Source organism: Petaurus breviceps, unplaced genomic scaffold (genome assembly GCF_028583685.1).
Source record: "Petaurus breviceps papuanus isolate PSGF00001 unplaced genomic scaffold, PetGlider_PUasm1.0 189, whole genome shotgun sequence".
NCBI lineage: Eukaryota > Metazoa > Chordata > Mammalia > Diprotodontia > Petauridae > Petaurus > Petaurus breviceps.
The window spans coordinates 5382884-5407133 of NW_027185809.1; the positions used below are offsets into that span (position 1 = coordinate 5382884).

A 24250-nucleotide genomic window follows, 5' to 3' on the forward strand; every position below is an offset into this window, starting at 1 on the left:
GCCATTTTAAAAGGTACAATTCCTTGTTTAAAATTTCTAAGTAGATATGAGTTCAGACGGCCCAAGTACAAACCAGCCATTCGGTGAAGTATAAAGAATTGACTGGAGGGGATAAGTAGAAGGCTGAATGAAGGTAGAAAAAGTATAGAAAGCACAAGGCTGGGGTCATCTTTACTCACTCCAGAGGAGGACAGGAGCTGTTAACACAGTATATGTGGCAAGATAAGACATTTCACTAATAGTGGTAAGGATAGCCTGTAAGGCTATCTACCAGAGGAAAGGGCTTTTTAAATATTTAATGAGTGCTGGCAACACTATTGGTTGATTTTGCTTATTTTTTTTCGTCTGTTACTAGGGAAGGCTCATGGGAAATAAGGGAGAAAGTAAATCAGAGAATAACTATCTAAAACCAAAAGTAATTAATAAAACTTCTTATTTAAAAAATAAAAATAAAAGCATATGTGTTAAACCTTAATGCATGCTGCAAGCTCATTAAGAGACAGGTAAAGGATAAGTCACTGAAAGCAAAGCCTAGTGTTCCTGGAGCCCACAAGCCCCTGAACTGAAAAATGGCAAATCGTTCTACATTTCCTTTCAGGCTTGTGAAGACACATGTACTCACAGAGAAGGAGGCCTCAGGGTCAATCTGATATTTGGCTGCTATTCCAAAGCGAGTGTTGCTATTTCCAGCTGTCCAGGCTAGGTTGACAGCAGTTTCCAACTTCTTGTTCACCTTCTGATAAATAGAGCCCCCAAACTCTGTGCCATCATTCCTGTAACCAAATATAGGAAATAAATGGCAAAATGCCATTGGAAGACAATCCCAGAAAATGTAGAGGGCACTTTATAAATATATATGCAATTGTGCTGAATTTATCATAGAGAATTTTTAAATAGGCTAAACTTGTCATAGGAATTCTGAATAACATAATCTTTATCGAACTTCACTAAGAAAGTATGTAATGATATTCTGCTGAAAAACTGGAAAGAAATGTGTCAGGAAGGATGAGAGGTGAGAGGAATACTATTTCAGCCAATGAGGGCTGCTAGGGGACAGCCTAGGTGTCTATAATGAAGCCAAATGGCCATATGAACCACAGTTAACATCTAAAATGGTTAAAAAAACAAACCAAGGTACAGGAGTGGATAGTGCAGATGGTGGAACAAAAGAGACACAGGAATCCAGTCTTGGCTCTAGCTGACGTTCTGAGCTATTGCCCTCAGCTGCAGCTGAGATTTCTGAGTAGTTTTTAATATCAGCTACGTGTCCTGACCTCCAGAATGGACAGCTGCAATGTGCTCTCAAGGGTGGCAATGAAATTTATCCGGGGCTGCCATTGGAGGAGTAGCAGAAACTAATTCTTACTCTAAGCTGTCACCACTTAGGCACATTGAAAACTTAGGGTTGTGAAAATCCAATCAGGATTTTCCATTGAAATATGCTCCCACAGTTTTGAGACGCCTGTATTTCAGGAATGTTTTGTATTGTACTATTTTTTTTTTGCTCTATAAAACCCAGATGAAACGGACTATGGATTTTAAAAGCCCTCTAGCCTGGTCCAACCCATCCCTCAAACTATTTCCTCATTGTCCTTACACATGTCAGGTTTATATATCTACATTCGTTTTTTTTTTATTCATGCTGCTAAAAAACCCACCTGCAAGACCTGCCCAATCCCCCTCACCAATCTGATTTCTAAACATGCTTCTATAAATTTCCAAATCCTACTGCATTTCTAATTTGTTCAACTTTATGTCCTCTATGATTCTTATTAGTGTTGCCCTTCCCACAAAACTAGCCTCCACAAGGGAATTCATCCTCCATACTCCAAAGTGTCCTTAGCACAAGATTAGGCTTACATCACAGGACCACAGACTTGGAACTGGAAGGGATTTTACAGGTCATTCAACACTCACATTTTAAAGAAGACGAAAACTAAGAGGCTAAGTAACTTGCCCCAAATCACACAGTAGTAAAGTGTGGCACAGGGATCGAACCTAGGTCTCCTGATTCCAAATCATTCTTTCCATTGCTGCCAACTAGGGATTACAGGAACCAATTACCTGCTTGATGGATTATCCAAGTTTTAGCCTGTTCACATCTTACAGTCTGAGAAACATGGGTTACCTCTTATTTGTCCTTGATGAAAGTGGGAGGGATTTCAGGGGAGAGAAGAGCTCCCTGCTTTGAAAACCAAAGTGAATATTTTATCTCTCTTTCTAAGATACCCAAGAGATAAGGGGGGGGAAAAAAACAACCTTTAAAGATAAAGAGAAAACCTCAAAATCCTCGAGAGTTTATCAATGTGGGTCTTCTCTTTATCTTTTTCATTCTTAGTGTCAAGGGCCAAGTTAGTCACTTTACAAGCACCAGTGAGCTCCAACCTTCATCAGTGTACTCTTTATAATCAGTGGTCCATTCTGGAAGATAGAGAGGTATCATTGATGATAACTGTCAAAGGCTGGAGCTACAAGGGGCCTCACAATTGATCTAGTCTGATGACTTGACCTCATTTTGTGAAAAGTGGAAATTGAGGCCCAGTGAATGCTTAATCAATCCTTGTTGATTGATTTGTTTCTGAGGAAGAATAACCAAGCCTATAAAAGAATGACTTGCTTCCTCTCTCTTTCTCTACCAAAATATGAACAATTTCCCAAACTGGCCCTTAAATACTTCTATAAATTTAACTTGAAAGAAACATTCCACTGTTGTAGTTCATCATTCAGATAGTTTCCAAAAAAGATTGGATCTGATTACAAGCTTGGCCTGACTGGTCTAACCCAGTTTAGTGGATAAAGCAGCATACCTGTAATCGGAAAGATCTATGTTCAAATCCCTCTTCCAAAACTATGTGACCCTAGATAAGTCACAACCTCTATGAATTTCAGTCTCATCAGATAAAATATGATGTTAATAATATCTGAAATATCAAAGTACTTTAAGGAATCGTGATAATCAAATTAGATAATTTAGGGTGCTTTGCAAACATTAAAATGCTAGCAAATATTAATTATTGTTACTATTAAAGTTATACTTTTATTACAAAATACTGGTTGCAATCTCAAAAATTAAAAGCCCTCAATCCCATTCACCAATATGGCTGAAAGAAACTCCATTCAGAATTCTAAAACAGTCTATGAAATTTTTTAAAACTATGATATTCTGTCACAGAGTCAAACTGGGTTCACTGAATTAGGAGTTCATTTCCAGCTTCCAAACATTTACATCTTCTGGGGTATTTATTATTTGAGAACTACTGAGAGATCAATCCAGAGCTACTTAAGGTAAACTGGGCAAGAGCAAAGAGTAGCTTTGGTGAAGTGACCACCAACTGATGTACCTTTTTGAGGTCTCACAGGAGATGAGATTTTCTACAGCACAGGTGGGTGGAATCTCAGATATATCACTAGAGTGCTAAAACATTTCTTAAGGACTGTCTAGAAATTTTTATTTTTGATTCAAAAGAAAACCTCAAGAGGAATTGGAAAAAACCTTCAAAATTGGGCAGGGAGGGGTGGGGCCAGGGAGGTTGACACTGAATATGAAAGCAGGAAACTATGAAGAGTCAGAAATACATAAGCAAACAGACCAACTATAACAAGAAACCTAACTTCTTGTGACCTCTAGTGGAAAGGAAAAAAAAAAAAGGAAACAAAACAAGTCTGTGCTTCCCTCCCAATATCTTATCACCATGACTACCTTTGGTCAACTGAACACCTACAATTCTTAAGTTTCTCTGCTACTTCATTCTTTACGACCCCAACTTCTTTTCTCAAAGATAATTTCTTTTCTTTTCTTTTTTTTTGGAGGGGGGAAGGCAGGACAAATGGGGTTAAGTAACTTGCCCAAGGTCACACAGCTAGTAAGTTTCAATTGTCTGAGGCTGGTTTTCAATTCAGGTTCTCCAGACTCCAGGGCTGGTACTCTATTTACTGCACCACCTAGCTGCCCCTCAAGGATAATATCTAACTATTAGTTAGGTCCTCTTTCCAATTTACAATCTGTCTGGTGTTTTTGCAACCAATCTGTCACTTTGGGTTTACAAAGTAATACATTTGTTGTTCTTAGTTCATAAAAAAGTACCCCCTAAAAGTTTTATCTCCCCCTCCCAAAAAAAGACATGGACTAATCCTGAGACAAAAATACAGATATTTTCCCACTAAGTGCTAAATGCGTCCTTCAACCTTCATTGTTTCCAACAGTTGGCTCCCTTAATTGCTGCAAGTACCAGGGATGGGAAAGAAAGGGGAAAAGATAGGCCCAAAACTTCGTGTCCTTTTTGACTCACACATTGGTGTGCAGCTGGAATTCATCGGTCTTGTAACCAACAGCAAAGTTGCTCTGGGTCACCCGAGATTTAGAAGTTTCAAAATTCATCTGGTAGCCTGCCAACCAGCCCTCATAGCCAAGTACCACAGCTCCTCGTATTGAAGGTCCAGAAATATCAAAATCCATGTCACAGCCAAGATTGATATGTTCCCGCTTATATCCTGACTTAATCTTAGCACTTTTTTTCCTAAAGGAAAAGAAAACAAGGTCATCATCTTCACAATCAGCAGTTATATAGCATAACAGCAATTATACCCAATATGCAGATATCAGTTTCAGTGGATATATTACTACATTACAACAGGGGACAGTACTGGATCCAGCAAAACCTGGGTTGCAATCCAACCTCCACTACTATAATATTTATTAATAACAACTACTGCCCAGAGTTATTGGGAGGATATGTGTTAGCCATAGAGGCAGCTAAGCAGCTCAGTGGATAGAGTGGTAGGACTGGAGTCAGCAAGACCTGGGTTCAAAGGCAGCCTCAGGCAATTACTAGATTTGCAACCCTGGGCAAGTCACTTACCCTGTTTGCCTTGATACATAGGAAAAAGAAATGGCAAATTACTCCAGTAACTTTGCCAAATGAGAAAAATTAATTTTAATACCGTATCATTTGATCATTAATAATAATTTGTAATATCCCCTTCTCTATCAAAGGCTAGCTTAAAAAGAAGCCCCTCTCAGGAGCAGAACCCAGGAAAACACTGTACACAGTAACAGCCACAGTGTGTGAGGACTGATTTTGATAGACTTAGCTCTTCTCAGCAATGCAAGGACCCAAAACAATTCCAAAGAAGACATGATGGAAAATGCCAGTCAGATCCAGAGAAAGAACTATGGAGTCAGAATGCAGAACAAAGCAAGGCTATTTTCTTTTTTTGTTTTGTTTTTTTCCTTTCTCATGGTTTTCCCCATTTGTTATAATTCTTTTATGCAACATGACGAATATGAAAATGTGTTTAATAGGAATGTGTAGAGCCCATATCAGATTGCAAGTCATCTTAGGGAGGGAGGGGGAAAAAATGTAAAACTTATGGAAATGATTGCTGAAAACTAAAAATAAATAATTTTAAAAATATAAAGAGTAATGAGGGAGAGAAATGACAAACAAACAAACAAAAAAGAAGCCCCTCTCAGACTACAGAAAGTCATAATTATTGCAGCTCCTCTCAAGGCAACTGAGCTGGGCCCCCACCCAACCAGGAACCTGTTTTCTGTCTTTCACATAAACAGGATCCAGTTTGAGTCAGGTTCTTCCCTAAGGGGAAAGGCCTTCTGTCCTTTTTCCCCTTCATTAGAGTTTAGGGCAACCCAGCTCATGAAGCAGAAAACAAACTAGAGAGAACCTGATCAGGATGCCCAGATTACTGAAGGGGGCTCATACCTCATTCTCAGCTAACCTCTAGAAAGATGTGATTGGGAGGGGCCAAGGGCTCTTAGCCCACCTTTTCACTAAATGTCCACTAACCAAGGTTGAGTTTTACTTGGGGATTTCCCCGTCAGAAGGAACACATCTGATTTAAGGTGTTTCAGAGTCTCCCTTAATACCTTTGATTACCAGATCACTGACCATTAATTTATTGACCAACCAGCCTATTTAATAAAATTATTTTTATTACCAGGAATTTTGTCTCTCAGAATTCTTTGTTACACAAGAAAACCCCATGAATAGCACTGGCATGTCATAGTTGGCCACGACTGAATGACTGAACAATAACTATAAGCCTTAAAGTGTTGCATAAATGCTAACTATTAATATTATTTTTATTTATCAGCTCTGTGAGCACAAAGTCCCTTAACTTTTCTGAACTTCAGTTTCCTCTCATCTCTAAAATTGGGTTAATGCCGCCTTGTAATAACTTCATGGGGCTGGGGTTGTGTGGTTCAAATGAGAAGACATAAGGAAAATGCACCAAAGCACAAGAAAAATGTCAGCTGTGATTTAGAAAGAAGATACCAAGATAGTCCTTACGATGACATGAAGTAAAAAGTATGCCTTAAACAAGTCATATTTGATAACCTGGGGCTGCTGAAATCTGCCAATGGCTCAATCTCATCTCCTAACTGAAAACACATCCTAGTGATATAAACAGAGTATCTAATAACCAGAATGAAACCAAATTAGACAAAAGCACTGATGCAATAGCATCATAGTAACACTGTTTCTGACAGTAATGTCAGAAACTTACTACAATTCCCTGAACCCTGTAGGAACTTTCCAGCACTGTTCATACCCTAGCTACTGTGAACCTTATTGATAAATAGTAACTCAGGCACTTAGCTACTTGTGTTTACTTTGCTTGCCCTAATGCGAGCCTGAAAAACAATATTTTTATTACTGTTATTTTAAAACAAGTCCCACTGAGCCCCATGAAACATCAATTCCAGAACACACCTTGTTGTCTATAGGCTCCTTGGAAAGCTCAATCCCTAAGAGTCCTGTGGACTACCTGAAGTGGGTACACTCCTTTGAACAATGTAGAACAGCACTTATTCACCAAGGGGAGGTGGGGTGTTCAACTAAATAAACATTCTGAAGTTTGTCTGCAATTAAGCTTGATATTATGAGAACACCACTGACGTATATACACAAGATCAGTAATCCTTTTTTAACCTGTGCATACCTGTCTTTCTACATTCTTTGTTCATCCATTTATTCCCCGATTGATGGGAATAACTTGAGTTTTCTAAACAAAATCTCCTTGGGTTTATCAAACCCTCGTTGGACCTTGGGTACCTATTCTGTTCAACTCAACAATTTTTCTATTTTTTTAATCAATAAATAGTTTCAATAATTGTTGCTTTGTAAAACAGTGTGAGGTCTGTTACTGATATGTCCCTTTCTTTCCTACTTTTTTTTCATTATTTCCCTTGGGATTACTGACATTCTATTCATTTAGACAGATTTTTTTTTAGCTCTATAAAATGTCTTTGATAGTTTCATGAGTATGGCATCTTATAAATTAATTTAGATAATACTGCCATTTATTATATTAGCACTGTCCAACCATGAACAACTAACAACTCAGCAAGTATACAGGTCAGTCATTATTTTTGTGGAGTGTTTTATGGCTGTATTTCTAGAATTTGTTTTTATGGTTTTGTACGTAGACTCCTCCTGAGCATTATACATATTCTGTAGTAATTCTGACTGAAACTTCACTTTCTAACTCTTTGTGCTAGACTACATTGATGAAACCCAGAAAGGCTGAAGGTGGGGGTGGGGGGAAGTAACAGAAAGTTGACAGTGGCATTTTTAAAAGAGCATCAATTTAAAAAGAAAGAACAGTAGAGGTTCAATTATTCACAGGACATAAAATCCAAGAAGGAAGCCAGCAATAAATCACAGTGCTGAATAAATTGCCATTTATAAATGTAATAGGATATAATTTTGCAGTAAGAAATGAAGCAGGGAAACATTTGTATAAAGTGATGTAGACTTAAGAAACGTGAACAAGAACATATGCAATTATTAAAATTAATGTAAATGAAAAGCTCACTCAAAGGAAGCTCAACTGAATAACTGAACACCTAGTGAGGGTCCCGGGGAATGGACAGTGACACCCATCTTCCTCTTCTTGACAGCCAGGAGACCACAAGGACAGGAAGCTACATGGTGTCAGAAGTGGTCCCTATTTTGACTGGGCTTTGATCAGCTGTTTTTGTTAAAGAAGCATACAATTTTCAGAGTGGGAAATAGATGTTAATATTCAGAAATAACTACGATAAAAAAAGAAATAGCATTAGATACTAGAGGTCGGGCCAAGATGGCAGAGTAGGAAAAAGGACAATGATTTTCCCCTTCCATCAAAAAAAAAAAAAAAAAAAAAAAAGAAAAGAAAGAAAGAAACAGCCTTCCTCTAAAGATCTTGAAAATGCACCAGATAATAAACTGATTGGGAAATGGAAAAAAAAAATCAAGAGTGAGTCACATTTCCAGCCTAGGAATGTGTAGGGAGTCAGAAATTGAGGTCTACAGACACAGACGATGGGGTCTGACAGGAGTTGGCTGAGCATTTCAGTGCAGGGAGAGGTTGTACACTAGGGCAAGTTTTCCAAATACAGAAAGAATGACCCAACCTTATGTGGAGTGCAGTAACAAGAGTCAACTGGCAGCATTGTCACTCACTACTCAGTTCTAGGAGGGGAGTAATTATAGGATATTCAATGATGGGTGGCATTCCAAGGTGAGAGCAGCTCTGGACCCTAAGTTGTATACCTAACAAGGAAACAATATGTGCATGGGTCAGACCCCATACAATGAGGTGTGCAATCTCAGTTCTAGCTTCAAGGTCAATTTTTTTTTTTAAGATTTTTCTTTTTGCTTTTTGGAGCAGGGAAGGTAGGGTAATTGGGGCTAAGTGACTTGCCCAAGTGTAAGGGTTATGGGATTTAAAGATCTTCCATGCCCTGTTGGATTTGCTGACATAGCAGAAAGGGGTGGAGCAAGAGGAAGCAGAAGCCAAGCTAGAGTTCCTGCAGTTACTGGTGGTGGCGGCAGCGGCGGTAGCAGCAGCAGTAACAGCAGCAGTGGCAGCTGTAGTGGCCAAAGTGCAGGCAGAGGCGAGAACTCTTTTTGAGCCAGCCAGGATTTCTGCTAAGGACTCCTGCTGAGGACTGCCAGGGACAGAAACTGCAGAGAGGTCCAGAGCTGCTGGGAGCATGCTTTCTGGACGCTGAGCAGTTGCTGTGAGTGGGGAGGAGGACCTTTGCCTGAGGTAGCCTGTTCTGTTCTGAAAGCTTGAGAATGTGGCTGTTTACCACATTAACTACAAGTGCCAACTTCATAACTACCGTGATGGCTTTGACTTTCTGGTTTGGGGACTCAGTTTTCTGGTATTTGAATAAATGTTCTAGAATTATCCCCCATGTAGAGAGCCTTGTATATTTTGTGATTAATAACCATATCAGCATATTTATAGTTACCATAGGCATTGTGAACACATTGTTGATACACCAAGGTCAGATGGCTAGTTTTGTGTTAAGTGTCTGAGGCCAGATTTGAACTCAGGTCCTCCTGACTCCTGGGCCAGTGCTCTATTCTCTGCGCCACCTACCCACTTCTTCTAGGTCAATCTTAAGCCTACAGAGTAATAACCATGGAAAGAATCCCAGAACAAAGAAAAGTCTATAGTTTTGCTGCTCTGAATCAACAGAACTTTCCACTTGGTTGAGAGAGGCCAAGTCCAATAGCAGTCTATTAAAACTCCAGAGGGGGCAAGCCCACACACAGCTCTATCGCTCTGACCCAAACCCAGGCCAGGAACTTGCAAAGCTCTGACCAGGGGGGGCAATGATCAGATGTTGCCTAGGATCAGATCACTTTGGGAGTACTGAAAATTTACAGGTCCCCAGCCTAAGCTGTCCCTGAGATTCAGGAATAATACAATCCCAAGAAAACAGCAACAAGACCAACTTAGACATTCTCTCCAGAAGTACACAGGGCCTGACTATAACATTAAGTTCAACTAGAATTCCTAGAAGAGAAGTTTATTTTTTAAATGCTAAGTTATAAATGACAGTGCTAGAAAAAAATAGGAAGAGAAATGAGAGCTATGGAAGAACTAGAAAGGGAATTAAAAGCTTGGCACAAGATATGTGCCACTGCTTAAGCAACAAACTCTCTGAAAAGGGGTTGTTCCCAAACAAAATAAAGTCTAACTAAAAAAGGTGTACAAAAATATTTATAGCTCTTTTTGTGATGGCAAAATATTCTAAACCTTAGAGGGTACTCATCAATTGGGGAATAGTTGAACAAGTTATGGTATATGAATGTGATGGAATGCTATCATAATATAAGAAATATTTAAGGGGATGGTTTCAGTGAACCCTGGGGAGACTTGTATGAACTGATGAAGAGTGAAGTGAGAAGAACCAGAACAGAAAGTATACAATGACAACAACATTGTAATGACGAGCAACTATGAAAGACTTAAAAACTCTGATCAGAGTAAAGACCAAGAATAATTCCAGAGGACTAATAAGGAAATATGCTATCTACTCCTTGATAGAAAGGTTAAGAGATCATGAGTATAGAACAAGACATTAAACCATTTTTTTTAGATATGACTGATGCAGAAACTTATTTTGCTTCACTACACACATTTATAACAGGAGTTTTATTTTTCTTCCTTTTTCAACTGGGCAGTGAGTGGGAGGGTGAGTTGAATTTTTGTAAAATTAAAAATATATTCATGTTAAAAAGAAATTATCATCAAGGATTTTTAAAGACCTACACTGAGAGGTAAACTACTACTTTCCATTCAAAGTATTTTATACAGATAGTCTACTTATTCCAATATCCATGAGTCTTTCTAGTTCTGCCCTCTAGAAATAAACAGAACACATATTCATCCCTTTCCCACAAGAGTCCTTCAACTATCTGGAGACAACTTTTCATTGTCTCCGACTCTCTTGCCTCATTATTCCCTTCCCAGACTCAGTTTTTTCAGCAGAGGGAATGGAGGTCCAGAGACACATACATGATTTGCCCGCGGTAATGCTGGTATCATCGGTAATTTACAGAAGAAACTCTATGCTTTCCACTACACCAGAATGCCCAATACCGCCCACTTCTACATGAGTCTAGTTGGTTTATCCTCCAAAGTAAATGCTAAGCCACTTAAGTCTGTCAAATTAACAAAGCACATGGTAATAAGTAGCATGTATCTTCACTTAATACTCACATGTTTGGATGTCAAGTTCCTATTACACAGTAGATTTAGCTCACACACAGATTAGACATTATTTAGTGATAAAATTGCACTCAGATCTAAAAGACATTTTATGTACATACATGCATATGTACGTAGCACTATAACATAAGAACATAATCTTTATCACAGCATGTCTTATCTTGCACAAGAGCAGAACTGATACAGTGAAAGCCATTCAGAACACAGAATCCTGTAACCACCTTCTTCTCTAGCAAACGCTCTGCGCTTCAGACATTATGACAAAGCAGCCCTGTTACACAGTCCAACTAACTTAATTCTTACCCCGTGTTAGGTGAGAAGGACGAATCAAAGGTCAGCTTCAGTCCACGTGCAAGCTGAACAGAAAAGAAATTCACAAGTTGTATTTGTAGTTGCAAAGAAGGCTGTGATACACAAAATGATCAAAGGGTGTGTCTTCAGGGACATGGTTACCTGATCTTCAACAGTAATTTCAGTGCCCAATGTATTGTCTGTGTTCCACTTTTCTATGAATGTCAAGCCATATTCAGACCATTTGTATTTTGTTTCCAAACTGCCTGAAACTTTACTGGTCTCAGTGTTTGCTGAACCTGAACTTGTAAATTCCTAGAAAAAAAGAAATTAAATTAGGGTGAGGTACAAAATGATATACTTACATACTTAAAATGGGGAAGAATGACTATTGGTCACCCAAGATGTTCTATACCTAGTGTTATACAATTAAGGATGTGAAAGACTTCATGGTAAGTAACTTCATGGTTCTTCATAGAAAGAACACTAGATTCTAAGTCAAGAGAATGAGGTCAAGTCCTGGATCTATCTGGCACAGTCCATTTGACTTCTAACAAGCTACCTGACTTCTCTAAATCTTGGTCTTTTCATCTGTAAAATGGGGATAATACTAGCACTGTTGTGACTAAAGTGCTTTGTAAATCAAAACATGAACACCTACAGTTACTAGCTGTAAAGCTATCATTACCTGTGTTCAAATGATGTTTTCATAAGATGAATCTACACATCTTACATCACCAGAGGAGCACACAATTCTAAGGAATTATGCAAAGGCCTACTTTGCAAGGCAAAGAATCGCCTCACTCCAATTTATTTGCTTTGTAATGTCCAATCTTCATAAGGGCGAAGTGTAAACAAACATTTATTAAGCACCCTATATATGCCAGACAAGCACGCCATACTGACTTAAACTGAAATTGAACCTGAACTGCCTCCTTATTTTAGTCAGATGTGGCATGAAACAGGGTCCTCCTTTGTGCACCCTCCCTTAAATTGGCTTTGGAAGGAAGGCTTAAACTGAAGCTGTCTTCTCAGTACTATAACCTGAAAAGTTTCAGTTTCATTTCAGTTCTGTGAATTTCAGAGAATCATAGACTCATATCAGAAAGTGACCATAGAGAGCATGTAGACCAACCCCTTCATTTCATAGATGAGGAAACTGATGCCCAGAAAGGTTAAGTAGTTTCCTAAGGGAAGACAGGTAGCAAGTCACAGAAGTGGGTTCTCCACTTCACCATGCAGCCTCCTACATGCCAAAAGCTAATGGTTTCGGGGCGGCCAGGTAGCACAGTGAGTAAGAGCACCGGCTCCAGTGTTGAGAAGACCTGGAGATCAAATCCTGGGCTGAGACACTTAGCACCCACCCAGAAACACCTGGCCGTGTAACCTTGAGCAAGTTACTTAACCCCAGTTGCTTAGGGGCGGCCAGGTGGCTCAGAGTAAGAGCACCGGCTCTAGTGTCGGGATGACCTGGATCAAATCCGGGCTCAGATACTCAGCACCACACCCAAAAATAACTGGCCGTGTAACCTTGAGCAAGTTACTTAACCCCGATTGCTTTAAAAAAAAAAAAAAGCTAATGGTTTTTCAATAGATTCATTAAGAGACACAAGATAATTTTAATTACCACACATTGAATTTTTAGAAATATTTAAGTCCTTTGGTAGAATGTGGATAGATCTGTTATCTTATCAATGATAACAGTTAACACATCCATGCCCTCCCAACTTCATTCTTTTCTACATCCTACCATAAATCCTGCAGAGGACGTCTGTCCATCATGACAGCAACCTTTCTCCTGCTCTCCTGACTCTGCATGAAGACTAGTGAAGCAAACAGGCTATGTACTGAGTATCCCTTACATCTCTTGGGAAGAAATGAGAAGGAACCATCTAGGCTTTTGAAAACTATATGAAAAAGCAGGGCAGACCTTTATAGTCTCACAACTGACAAAAAGACTCAGTTGATGGTTTTTGGCTACATGTCAAAAATCATACAAGATTGAGAGACATGAAAGAGGTAATTCTGGTTAATAACCCCTGGTTTTCAGAATTAAGCAAGTCATATGCCTGATAAAGGTAACTGTCACCATCAGCCAATCAATCAACAAACATTTATTAAGCTGTTACTGTGTGCCAGAAACAATGTTTCTGCCCTCAAAGGGTTCACCAGGCCAGAGCATAGATCAAAGATAGGGTCCCATGTTAGAATATGTAAAGAAATTCAGTCTTATAATTTAAAAAAAGAAAGGAATAAGAAAAGTCAAAATTAAGAAGCTATAACTTTTTTGGTTAAATATCACTTAGCCATCTGATGTGAAACATGTTGATTATATGTTGACTATCCCTCCATCACAAGGGATGCATGATGTACAGGAACTGAAGCAGCAGTAACACCAAAAATCATTTTGACTTGGCTTTGGAATGTATAATGTGAGATTTGTTTTGGGGGCTTTTTTTTTTCAGGGTTTAAAACCTCTTTTGGTTTTAAACTAATAGCATTAGTGTTTGCATGTCCCCTGGGAAAATATCAATCAATGAGGAGGAAAGGTGACCCAGAAATATGATGGAGAGGCTAGGGAAGTCAGCGTAGGATAGAAATTTTTCTGTAAAAAATTTTTAAAATAGATGAAACTTTTTTTGTTTTTCATTTTCAATAGCTAATATCGAAATATGCTTTGTATGACTTCGTATATGTAATGGGTATCATATTGCTTGCCTTCTCAAGGGTTTGGAGGGAGAAAGAAAATTTGCAACTGAAAAAAAAATTTTCAATGAATGTCATGAAGAAAAATAAGTAGATGAGAACTGATTCTTTTGGCACCTGTCCTCTTTCTTCCTCTCCATGCCATACAAACTAGTCAAGAATTTCTAAAATATTATTTCCTCCAGCCTTTAACAGAAGTGATTTGTTTGGGGGGGGAAATTCCAAAAGTAAAATCACCCCACCTAATCCCCTACTGGAAAAAAAACCCCATGCCTCAAGGTCAATTTTGGTGAAGGAACAAAGAACAAAAGAGAAATGTTAGCCAACCTTCCTCTAGAGGACCAGACAATGATTTTTCCTGTGGCCTGGCCAGAAGGGCCAGGGGGAAACAGGCACAGTGACCTGAAAGGATGTGAAAAGAACACTTGTACTGGAGTCAGAGGACCTGAGTTCAAAACCCACATTTGGTAATTATGACCTTGGGTAAGTCATTTAATTTTTATGGGCCTCAGTTTCCCCATTTGTATAATAGGGGTAGACTAAATAAATGGTCTCTTGAGGTTACTCCCAAGTCTAGATCAAAGATCCTACGTTTTTAGGATTATTAGGAAATTTATTTATTTTTGCACATGATTTTCAGAGAGAGAAGCGACTGAGACCCAGATCCCAGAGTCAGGCCTCCCCAAAAGTTTAGCATGGAGAATCTAAGCATTGGAAAATCTGCTAGAACTTGAAAATGTATATTATTTCCCCCTATCAAAGTTGTCTACTAAATGTTACTGCTGTCCCTCTTCATTATTCACAGAGGCAGAACTCCTCAGTGTTTGGCACTTGACAATATTCTCTCGGCTCTAAAGAATAAATGAATCACAGTTTTATGACCCAATCATTCAAAAGTCCTGCCCACCCTTTCCCTAATTCTAGATTGCCACCCCTACCTCATTAGCTGTTCAAAATGAGTCTAACATGATCTTGAAATGGATACTTTGCAAATGATTCAGTAAGTATTTGGGAGAGGTGAGACAGATAACAACTGAAATTACCATCTAGAATTACAGACCATCTCCAAAGTGCCACTTTTGATAACTGGGGACTATATTGGGAAAGATTTTCAGGATCACATTTACAGGTATTGAAAGACTTACCAGTCCATTCTCAGATTTTGTTTTCAGATCCAATTTTATTAAGCCAAATCCTAAAGGAAAAAGAAAGATATTAATAGGGAAGAATTACCTAGAAAGAAAAATTCTTTTAGTGACATTCTAAGTGTTCCTTTTGAAATAAGGACAATAAAACCTGGGTTTTTCAATACTGCATGCACTAAGCTTCTACTGCATGATAATTATTCAGGCTATCACTGCTAATGGGGTGTCAGTAGAGAAATCCAGCCTAGGGAGGTCCTTTGTCCCACCCCTGCTTTCCCTGGTTGGCCCAGGCAGAAGCTGGTACTGCTGTGCGGCAGTCATTGGGCCCAATGCTCATAAGTTTAAAGATGAGCTAAATTTAGAAGAAAAAAAAACACCTCCCTCTGGCACTGTTCATGTAACGGTCTTCAAGGCAAAGACAGACCTTGTTTTTTTTCCTCTAACTGAGTTCTAGCTGCCAGCTTCAAAAGCCTGGCTACAGATTAAGCAGAACTGTGTGAATGAAGAAAAGGAGAACATGCCAGGGACTTCCTACTTAAATACTTAGGAGGAATGCTTCTCACTGGTAGATAGAACCATTGAATGAATCTCTTAACATACATCTAATTGAATTTTTATTTTAGCAGTTTATATTAATCATCACTAATACACCCAATATTCTGGGTGTTTAGACAACATTATTTTCAGAACAAAGTGGTGCTGGAAATACAGAGAACATGGAGAACTACAAAAAAGAGGGAACATCAGTCATGAGGCAAGAATGAGAGACATCAGGTAGAAAATCAAGTGCTAAAAACCGAGGAAAGCTGCCAATGCATTAGCAGAGCCTCAATTGAGGAATTATGGAAAGACAATGGACAACAAGTGCTTAGGAAGACAAGGCAGGGCTGCAGTTTGTACTAGCACAGGAAGTTCCTACATCAATGAACATGGATCCAGACTAGTAAATTATTTTGGGCAACTCTAAAAGCCTTTATATTTTTACTCAGAGAAAAAAAGTGGATTAGGAAAATAATCTCCAACTCTCTGAGAAGTTGATATATGTCTTATATGCTAAAGTAAGTAAAAATCTACACAGAAAACAGCTCAAGCCTCAGATACCCAATGACAGAAAGAACTCACCATAGCCCTTAGTAAACACATCCCTGGCAGATTTCCCAAGGTCAGCATAAGTAGGTGGCACAGCCATTTTCTGCAGGAACAAAAATAATCATCAGAATGTGCATGTTTGCTATCTGTAGAAATCTATTTTGTTAATGGAAAATATCATTAACATTAATAAAATGTAATGTTCTACTAGACGCTTCATACACATCTTTTCCAGTTCTGCCACTAGCCAACTGCATCCGCAAATCATTTCTCTCTGTGCCTCATATGATGGGAATATCATAGACTTAGAACTGGAAGAGATTTCAGGAGCCTATTGAGGCAAATTCCTTCAAATGGGGCTTCATGAGAGAAAACAGGGAATAAGAAAGGATTCTCTTGCTGCAGCAAGGGCCCCCTAGTTAAGCTGAATAACATGAACTTCTATTTTTCCCAGATAGCACAACTCTGTGACTTCCAACAGCTCTCCTATTTAGCAGCACTCGAATAGAAGCAGGGGGGGGGGGGGGCAGATAGTAGGAGTAATCCAGGCATGAGTGATAAGGAGGCAAAAGATCTGAAAGTAATCAACAACGCACCAAGACCCTTCACAAAACTATCATGGATATCTTCCTCTTGCTATGGCTTGAAAAACATGCTCCCTGAAGTTCCCTAATATTAGATTATAACTAGATATATTAATTAGGTGTAATAGATATAATATAGATGTAACTAGATATTCCCAGTTGTAACTTTTTCCTGCCCTTCCAAGAAGCAGTTGGTGGCACAGAGGACAGAGCACTGTCCTGGAGCCAGGAAGTTACTGACTCAAATCTGGCCTCAGACATTTGCTAGTTGGGTGACCCTGGGCAAGTCACTTAACCTGTTTGCCTCAGTTTCCTTTACTCACAAAAAATCTACCTTGTATAGTGCCTGGCACACCGTAGGCACTATATAAATGCTTATTGCCACCCCCCAAGTCCCACTTTTGTGGTGTGTTGTGTGTTATGTGGGAGGGAGGAAAGGGCTTGGAAGATTACACTAATGCCCAGTCTTCGCTGCCCTTGCCTCCCCCTTGGTGCTCTCTTGGGTGTCTCTGGTTAAGCAGCATGATGTGGCCACTCCTCTGCTCTCATCTCGCTGGCACTGGATGGTCTATTTCTTTCCCAATGTCCTGTAGTCCCAGCAACAGACCCAAATGCCTTCCGAGAATGTCGCTGGAGACAACAGACTTCTTAAGCGAAAATTCCACTTTATGGTTCACATAAGGCTTCCCTCCCAACAAGCCTCTCAAATCAACATTTATTAAACGTCTACTATGTGTCAGGTACCGTTCTAACTGCTGGGGATACAACAAAAGACAAAAGGTAGTCCCTGTTCTCAAACAGAGAAAACATGTGAATAAAGACATACAAACAAGATATGGGCAGGATAAATTAGACATCATCGACAGAAGGAAAGCACTAGCATTGAAGGGGACCGGGAAAGTCTTCTTGAAGCAGGTGGGACTCGAAAAGAAGCCAGGGTAGCCAGGAGCAGAGATGACGAAGGTTGTACAATTATTATTTATACCCACTTTACAATGGAAGAAACTGGGGTTCCTAGAGTTCTGCCCGGACAGATGTCTAAGGGCTTCACTGTTGGAAGGCTGAGTGAAATTCTGTCTTCTGCAGTTCTCTGAACTGTACCTTTTCTCTCTTCTTTCCCCACCAAATCCCCGCCAAAATCCCACCTGTCTTTCCCTAAACATTGAGGGCATGTTACCCCCAACTCCAGCAAAAAGCCAAGACTAAGCTAATGCTTAAAAAGATGAACATTCAAGCTTCCGGAAACAACAAAAAAGAAAAATAGAAAATACCACGCCACACACACTCAGTGCACGCCTACCCCTCCCCAGGAGTGCGAGGATTGGATCGCGGGTGCCCCATCCCACCCCCCACCCCCTACGGCCACCATGCACGAGATTGTGCACCTGCAGGCAGGCCAGTGCGGCAACCTGATTGGAGCCAAGTTCTGGGAAGTGATCAGTGAGGAGCATGGCATTGATCCCACTGGCACTTACCATGGTGATAGTGACCTACAGCTGGAAAGGATCAATGTTTACTACAATGAGGCCACAGGAGGGAAATATGTGCCCTGAGCAGTGCTGGTGGACCTGGAACCAGGGACCATGGACTTGGTCCGTTCTGGCCCATTTGGGCAAATCTTCTAGCCAGACAACTTTGTCTTTGGCCAGTCTGGGGCTGGGAACAACTGGGCCAAAGGTCACCATACAGAGGGTGCTGGGTTAGTGGATTCAGTCCTGGATGTAGTTCAGAAGGAGGCAGAGAGCTGTGACTGCCTGCAAGGCTTCCAGCTGACCCATTCGCTGGGTGGGGGCACAGGCTCAGGCATGAGCACCTTGCTGATCAGCAAGATTTGTGAGGAGTACCCAGACTGCATCATGAACACATTCAGTGTGGTGCCCTCACCCAAGGTGTCAGACACAGTGGTGGAGCCCTACAATGCCACCCTCTCAAGTCCACCGGCTGGTGGAGCACACAAGATGAGACCTACTGTATTGACAATGAGGCCCTCTACAACATCTGTTTCCGTACCCTCAAGCTCACTACACCCACCTATGGGGACCTCAATCACCTAGTTTCTGCCACAATGAGCGAGTCACCACCTGCCTCCGTTTCCCAGTCCAGCTCAATGCTGACCTGCAAAAGCTTGCAGTGAACATGGACCCCTTCCCCGGTCTCCACTTCTTCATGCCTGGCTTTGCCCCACTCACCAGCCGAGGGAGCCAGCAGTACAGGGCATTGATGGTCCCTGAGCTCACTCAACAGATGTTTGATGCCAAGAACATGATGGCGGCCTGTGACCCCCTCCCCCCAAGGGGCGCTACTTGACAGTGGCTGCCATCTTCTGTGGCCGCATGTCGATGAAGGAGGTAGATGAGCAGATGCTGAATGTTCAGAACAAAAATAGCAGCTACTTTGTGGAATGCATCCCCAACAGCGTCAAGACAGTGGTGACATCCCATCCCAGGGTCTCAAGATGGCAGCCACCTTCATCAGCAACAGCACCGCCATCCAGGAGCTCTTCAAACACATCTCCGAGCAGTTCACGGCCATTTTCCGCCAGAAGGCCTTCCTCCATTGGTACACGGGTGAGGGGATGGATGAGATGGAGTTCACTGAGGCTGAGAGCAACATGAATGACCTGGTCTCAGAGTACCAACAATACCAAGATGCTACAGCAGAAGAGGGGGAATTTGAGGAGGAAGATGAGGAGGAGGAAATGGCCTAGAGGGCTTCCCACTAGGTCTGTCCCACAGACCCCACCTTGCCCTCCACAGTTCTGACCCTCATTCTTGTCTGACATTACTTCCCCTAGATTCTGCCTTGACCCTGTGTTCCCTCAGTTTCTCTGCTCAAATCACTTCATATTGTCCTCTGACCCCACCAAACTTTTATTCCCTCTAATTCTCTTATACTGTCTCCCTGATTTGTCTTCAACCTCATCCACACTCAGCTTCTCTGATCCCACCCAATCTTTAATTACCCCAAATTCCCTGATACTTTACTGGATTTTTCTCTCCAATTTCTCTGACCTTATAATCTCCCTCATCTTCTCTGATCCCTCTAAACCTTGGCTCTCCTATTCTCTCTCTCAAACTACTCCTGAAAAGGGGGGACAACACCATGGGAGGCATTTAGACCTAGAAGAAACTTTGAGATTACCCGCCCTTCTTCATAAAAAAAGGGCCTTGAGTGATACACAGAGTGAATGATGGAGTTATGACCTGACCCCCAGTCCTTGGGTGTCTCACCTCTTCCGGATAAATTCCTTCCTCCCCCAAATAACTCCACCCTATGCTATGTTGGGCACATTTTCATTTTTCCAAATGAGCATGCACTAACTCCCACCTTAGCCTAGTGTTATGATTTGGATGGGACTGGCAGGGAGGGGGTGGGGCTCAGTGAATGTCCCTAAACATTTAGGCAATAAAATTGTGATAAAAAAAAAAAAAGAAAAGAAAGAAAGAAAATACCATGCCAGACCCCAGCCCAACTACCAGGTATGCTTGGGGATCTTGGACTGATCACCTTTTCCTTCAGCTTTGGTTCTCCTAGCTCTTGGGGGGGAAAAAAAACCATTTTGCAGGAGGTACTATTAATAAAATATAATGATTACAGACATCTCAGGAAATGAGGTCTTCATTTCCCAGTTGGCTGCAGCCATCTGGACTTCTCCATTATACCCCCACACTGGGTACTCTTCCTTTCTCCCCTCCTTTCATTTGCTGCTTTCTCCAATTAGATTGTAAGCTCCTCAAGGGCAAAGACTGTCTTTCTTTGTTATTTGTATCCCCAGCACTTAGCCCAGTGCCTGACAAATAGTAGGTACTTAATACATGTTTAAGAACATACAGACATAACAAAATTAACCACCAAAATTATTGTATTTTAAGCTTCAGGATTGGAAATCTTTTTAAAATGTGTATCACTCCCCTGAATTTTAAAATGAAGTCTACTGAACATCCATAAACATCTTCCTGACTCAGAATAAATATTATTATCGCTTTTTCAATTCTGTGCTGCACTTCTAGGGTATACTGCAATTATTAGCGTGTTGGGGTGAAGGAGGGACATTATGTCCCTTCACTAGATGGCTCCAAAGTGTCGTGCTTTTATCATTCATTGTCTGCTTTAGTGCCTTTCTCAATGATCACTTCTCTGCTGTCAATATCTTGCCATGATAGTCTCTTACTCAAAAACCTCCAACAGGGTAGCTAAGTGGCACTGTGAATAGAGGACGGGCCCTGGAGTCAAGAGGACCTGAATTCAAATCCAGCCTCAGACACTTAACACTTACTAGCCGTGTGACCTTAGGCAAGTCACTTAACCCCAACTGCCCTGCCTTCCCCCCTCCAAAAAGCAAAAACACTCCAGTGGCTCCCTGATGTCTATGGAATAAAATAAGTGTATCTTAGCCTGGTATTAAGAATAGTCACAAACTGGCTTCCTCATAGCTTTTAAAAGATTAAGCTTATTTTTACGAGTATATGTTATCTCTCCCTTCTACTGCCCTCTCCAACTAAACAAGGGAAAAAGAAAAAAATATGCATAGTTCAGCAAACCAAATTCCTGCATTGGCCATCTTCAAGAATCACTTTTATCATATTCTGTATTTCAAGTTCACTACCTCACTGCAAGGATAATTGAAACTAGTTTCATCTTAGTCTTCTGGACTCATGGTTCATCATTGCAATGATAAAGAGGTCTACAATCTTTCGAAGTTATTTTTCTCTATGACATTGTTATTGTATAAATTGTACTTTTGCTCATTTCATACTAGGGCAGTTTATCTAAAACTCTACATTTTTAAATTTCCTATGGGCAAAATAATATTCCATTATATTCAAAAGCCATAATTTGTCTAGCCATTCTACAATAGGATATTTCCTTCCCCTTAGTTTGTAGATTTTAGCTACTAAAATTAATTAATTTTTTTATTATTAACGTTTTTACAATTATTTAGGTATATCTTTATCTCCGCAAATACTGTTTAACAGTGGGATTCATATACTTCCTGGACAAATCTTTGTAGAAACATTCTCAAATTTACTGTGTTTTCTGTTTTTATTTTAAATGGAAGCTCTCTTTCTAGCTCTTCCTGCTGGGTTTTGTTGGTAATATATAGAAATACTAACATTTTAAGGATTTAGTTTATATGCCACAACTTTGCTGAAGTTCCTTCAATCAATTTTTTGGTTGATTCTTTATGATCTTATACATAAACCAGATCACTGGGGGGAAAAAGTTAATTTTGTTTCCTCTTTGTCTATGAATATTCCTTTGGTTAAATTGTAATCCCACAGAACTTCCCAGCTGTATTTCACACTACTCACCTCCATACTGTATTTTCCAGTCAAATTAGACCACTAACTCTTCTTGTCCTATCCCTTACCTGTATGTATTCATAAAAGAACGAATGATTTCCTTTACTTATCAGCATGAACACTACCACCTACATGAGACTTTTCTTAATGCCCCCCTCCCCCACTCCCAACTGGAGAGTGTCGGCATCACCTTGTACAATTTGTATATCTTCTTGTTAACTTGTTTCAGTCATGTCTGAATCGTTGTGACCCCATTTGGGTTTTCTTGGCAAAGATACTGGAGTGGTCTGCCATTTTCTTCTCTAACTCATTTTACAGGTGAGGAAACTGAGGCAGGCAAAAAATGTCAAGTGACTTGCCCAGGGTCACACAGCTAGGTAGTAAGTGCCTGAGGCCACATCTGAACTCAGGTCTTCCTGACTCCAGACCTAGTGCTCTATCCAAAGAACCATCTAGTATATACCTATAAATGGTGGTTCCCACTTTGGAATGTAACCTCCTTGAGGGCAAGGGTCATTTCACTTCCATCTTTGTATCCCCAGAACTTAACAGAGTGCCTGAGATATAGTAAGCATTATAGAAATTTGTGTGGATTGTTAAGTCACCTCTGTGACTATAATACAAGTACTCTAGATTTCTGTCTCTTCGATTTAACACTTGCTATTTATTAACTGCACACTGGGAAGAGTATTACAATAGACACTGACTATATAGAACAAAATGAAACAGCCCCTGCCCTCAGGGAATTTACATTTTCCTGAGGGAGATACAATATGTAACCCAAGAAATAAACAGAAAGTATGTAATAATTTCAAAGAAAAGCACTAACAGCTGGGAGGCTATGGCACATTGTTTTAAAGGAAACAAAGGCTGGGATGAGGAAGGAGCATATTCCAGACTTGTGGGAACCCCCATGAATGTAAGAAGGCAGGAGATGATGAACTGCCATGTACCAAAAAACAGCTAGCAGAGCAGTGCGCCTAGATTAAGAGCGGGAGAAGGGACATAGGAAAGAAGACAGCATGTGGGAGTCAGATTGTAAAGGGTTTTAAATGTCAGGTTGAGGATGTTCTATTTTACCCTAGAGGTAATGAGGACTCCTTGGAGATTTCTGAGCAACAAAGTTATGTAGTTGGATCTCTTTTTAAGAAATATCAATCTGACAGCAGGAAGAAGAAGAGATTCAAAAGGATCCTAAGGAGATAGCAAATGAAATAGTCCAATGAAGAAATAAGGGGCTGAACTAGATAGAACACAGTGTAGGCAGAGGAAGGGGGCAGAAGCAGAAATCAGTAATACCTAGTAGTGCATCAGAGGGGTGGTGGAATATAAAATTGGGGAGAAGAGTTGAATCCCTACAGGACTAATTCACTGGGTACCTCTTTCATGAAGTTCTATTGGATGCATACCCTGACCCACAAATAACAGGATTCTCTCTTTTCCTTTTATAATATTCTACCTTATGTCATACTTATTTAGACAGGTCATACTCCCCTATAATTTTATAAACTCCTTAAAGGCAGTGGCTCATTTTTCACGGTTATATACTTAGTACTCAACACTGTGCTTTGCACAGAGTAGGTGCTTGACAAATGTTTGTTCAACCGAATAAGCTAGTTGTAGAGCCACAGGGTAACGACTGGAAAAAGAGCTTCTTTACTGATCATCTAGTTCAGTCTCCTTCACTTTACAGATGGGGAAACCGAGACCCAGAGGTAGGAAGGCCAAGTTCCAACAAATAACAAAAACAGCTGAACCAGGATTTATTCTCTGACTCTAAATATTATTTGCTCTCTACTGCATTATGCTGCATTCCTTTGTAAATGTCTAGTAGTAGAACAGCCGAATCCTGGAATATTTGAGCTGCCAGGGAGCTTGGAGGTCATCTGGTTCAACTATCTCATTTTACAGAGAAATAAACTGAGACCCAGAGAGCACCAAGTAACTTGCCTAAAATCACACCCAAGTCTCTTGATTCCTACTGCAGGCCTCTTCCCACTGAACTACTAATCTATTCTCTTTGAACAGTTCCTATAGTAGCACAAAAACATCTGCCCGAGAGAGAGAGAGAGAGAGAGAGAGAGAGAGAGAGAGAGAGAGA

At 40.3% G+C, this 24250-nt stretch overlaps 1 protein-coding gene and 1 pseudogene across 1 annotated transcript in view; one reads left to right on the forward strand and one right to left on the reverse strand.

Annotated features, from left to right (window-relative positions):
* VDAC1 (voltage dependent anion channel 1) overlaps nucleotides 1–24250 on the reverse strand; it is a 38068-nt gene that overhangs the window by 3655 nt on the left and 10163 nt on the right. Inside the window, exons 2-7 of the mRNA XM_069091835.1 lie at nucleotides 16296–16365; nucleotides 15174–15223; nucleotides 11485–11637; nucleotides 11335–11387; nucleotides 4290–4517; nucleotides 623–773 (exon numbers count right to left, since the gene is read on the reverse strand). Coding sequence (XP_068947936.1) covers nucleotides 623–773; nucleotides 4290–4517; nucleotides 11335–11387; nucleotides 11485–11637; nucleotides 15174–15223; nucleotides 16296–16362 — 702 coding nt within the window. The 5' untranslated portion in view covers nucleotides 16363–16365. The remainder of the gene's footprint in view (nucleotides 1–622; nucleotides 774–4289; nucleotides 4518–11334; nucleotides 11388–11484; nucleotides 11638–15173; nucleotides 15224–16295; nucleotides 16366–24250) is intronic.
* LOC138164217 (tubulin beta-4B chain pseudogene) lies at nucleotides 16373–20674 on the forward strand (annotated as a pseudogene).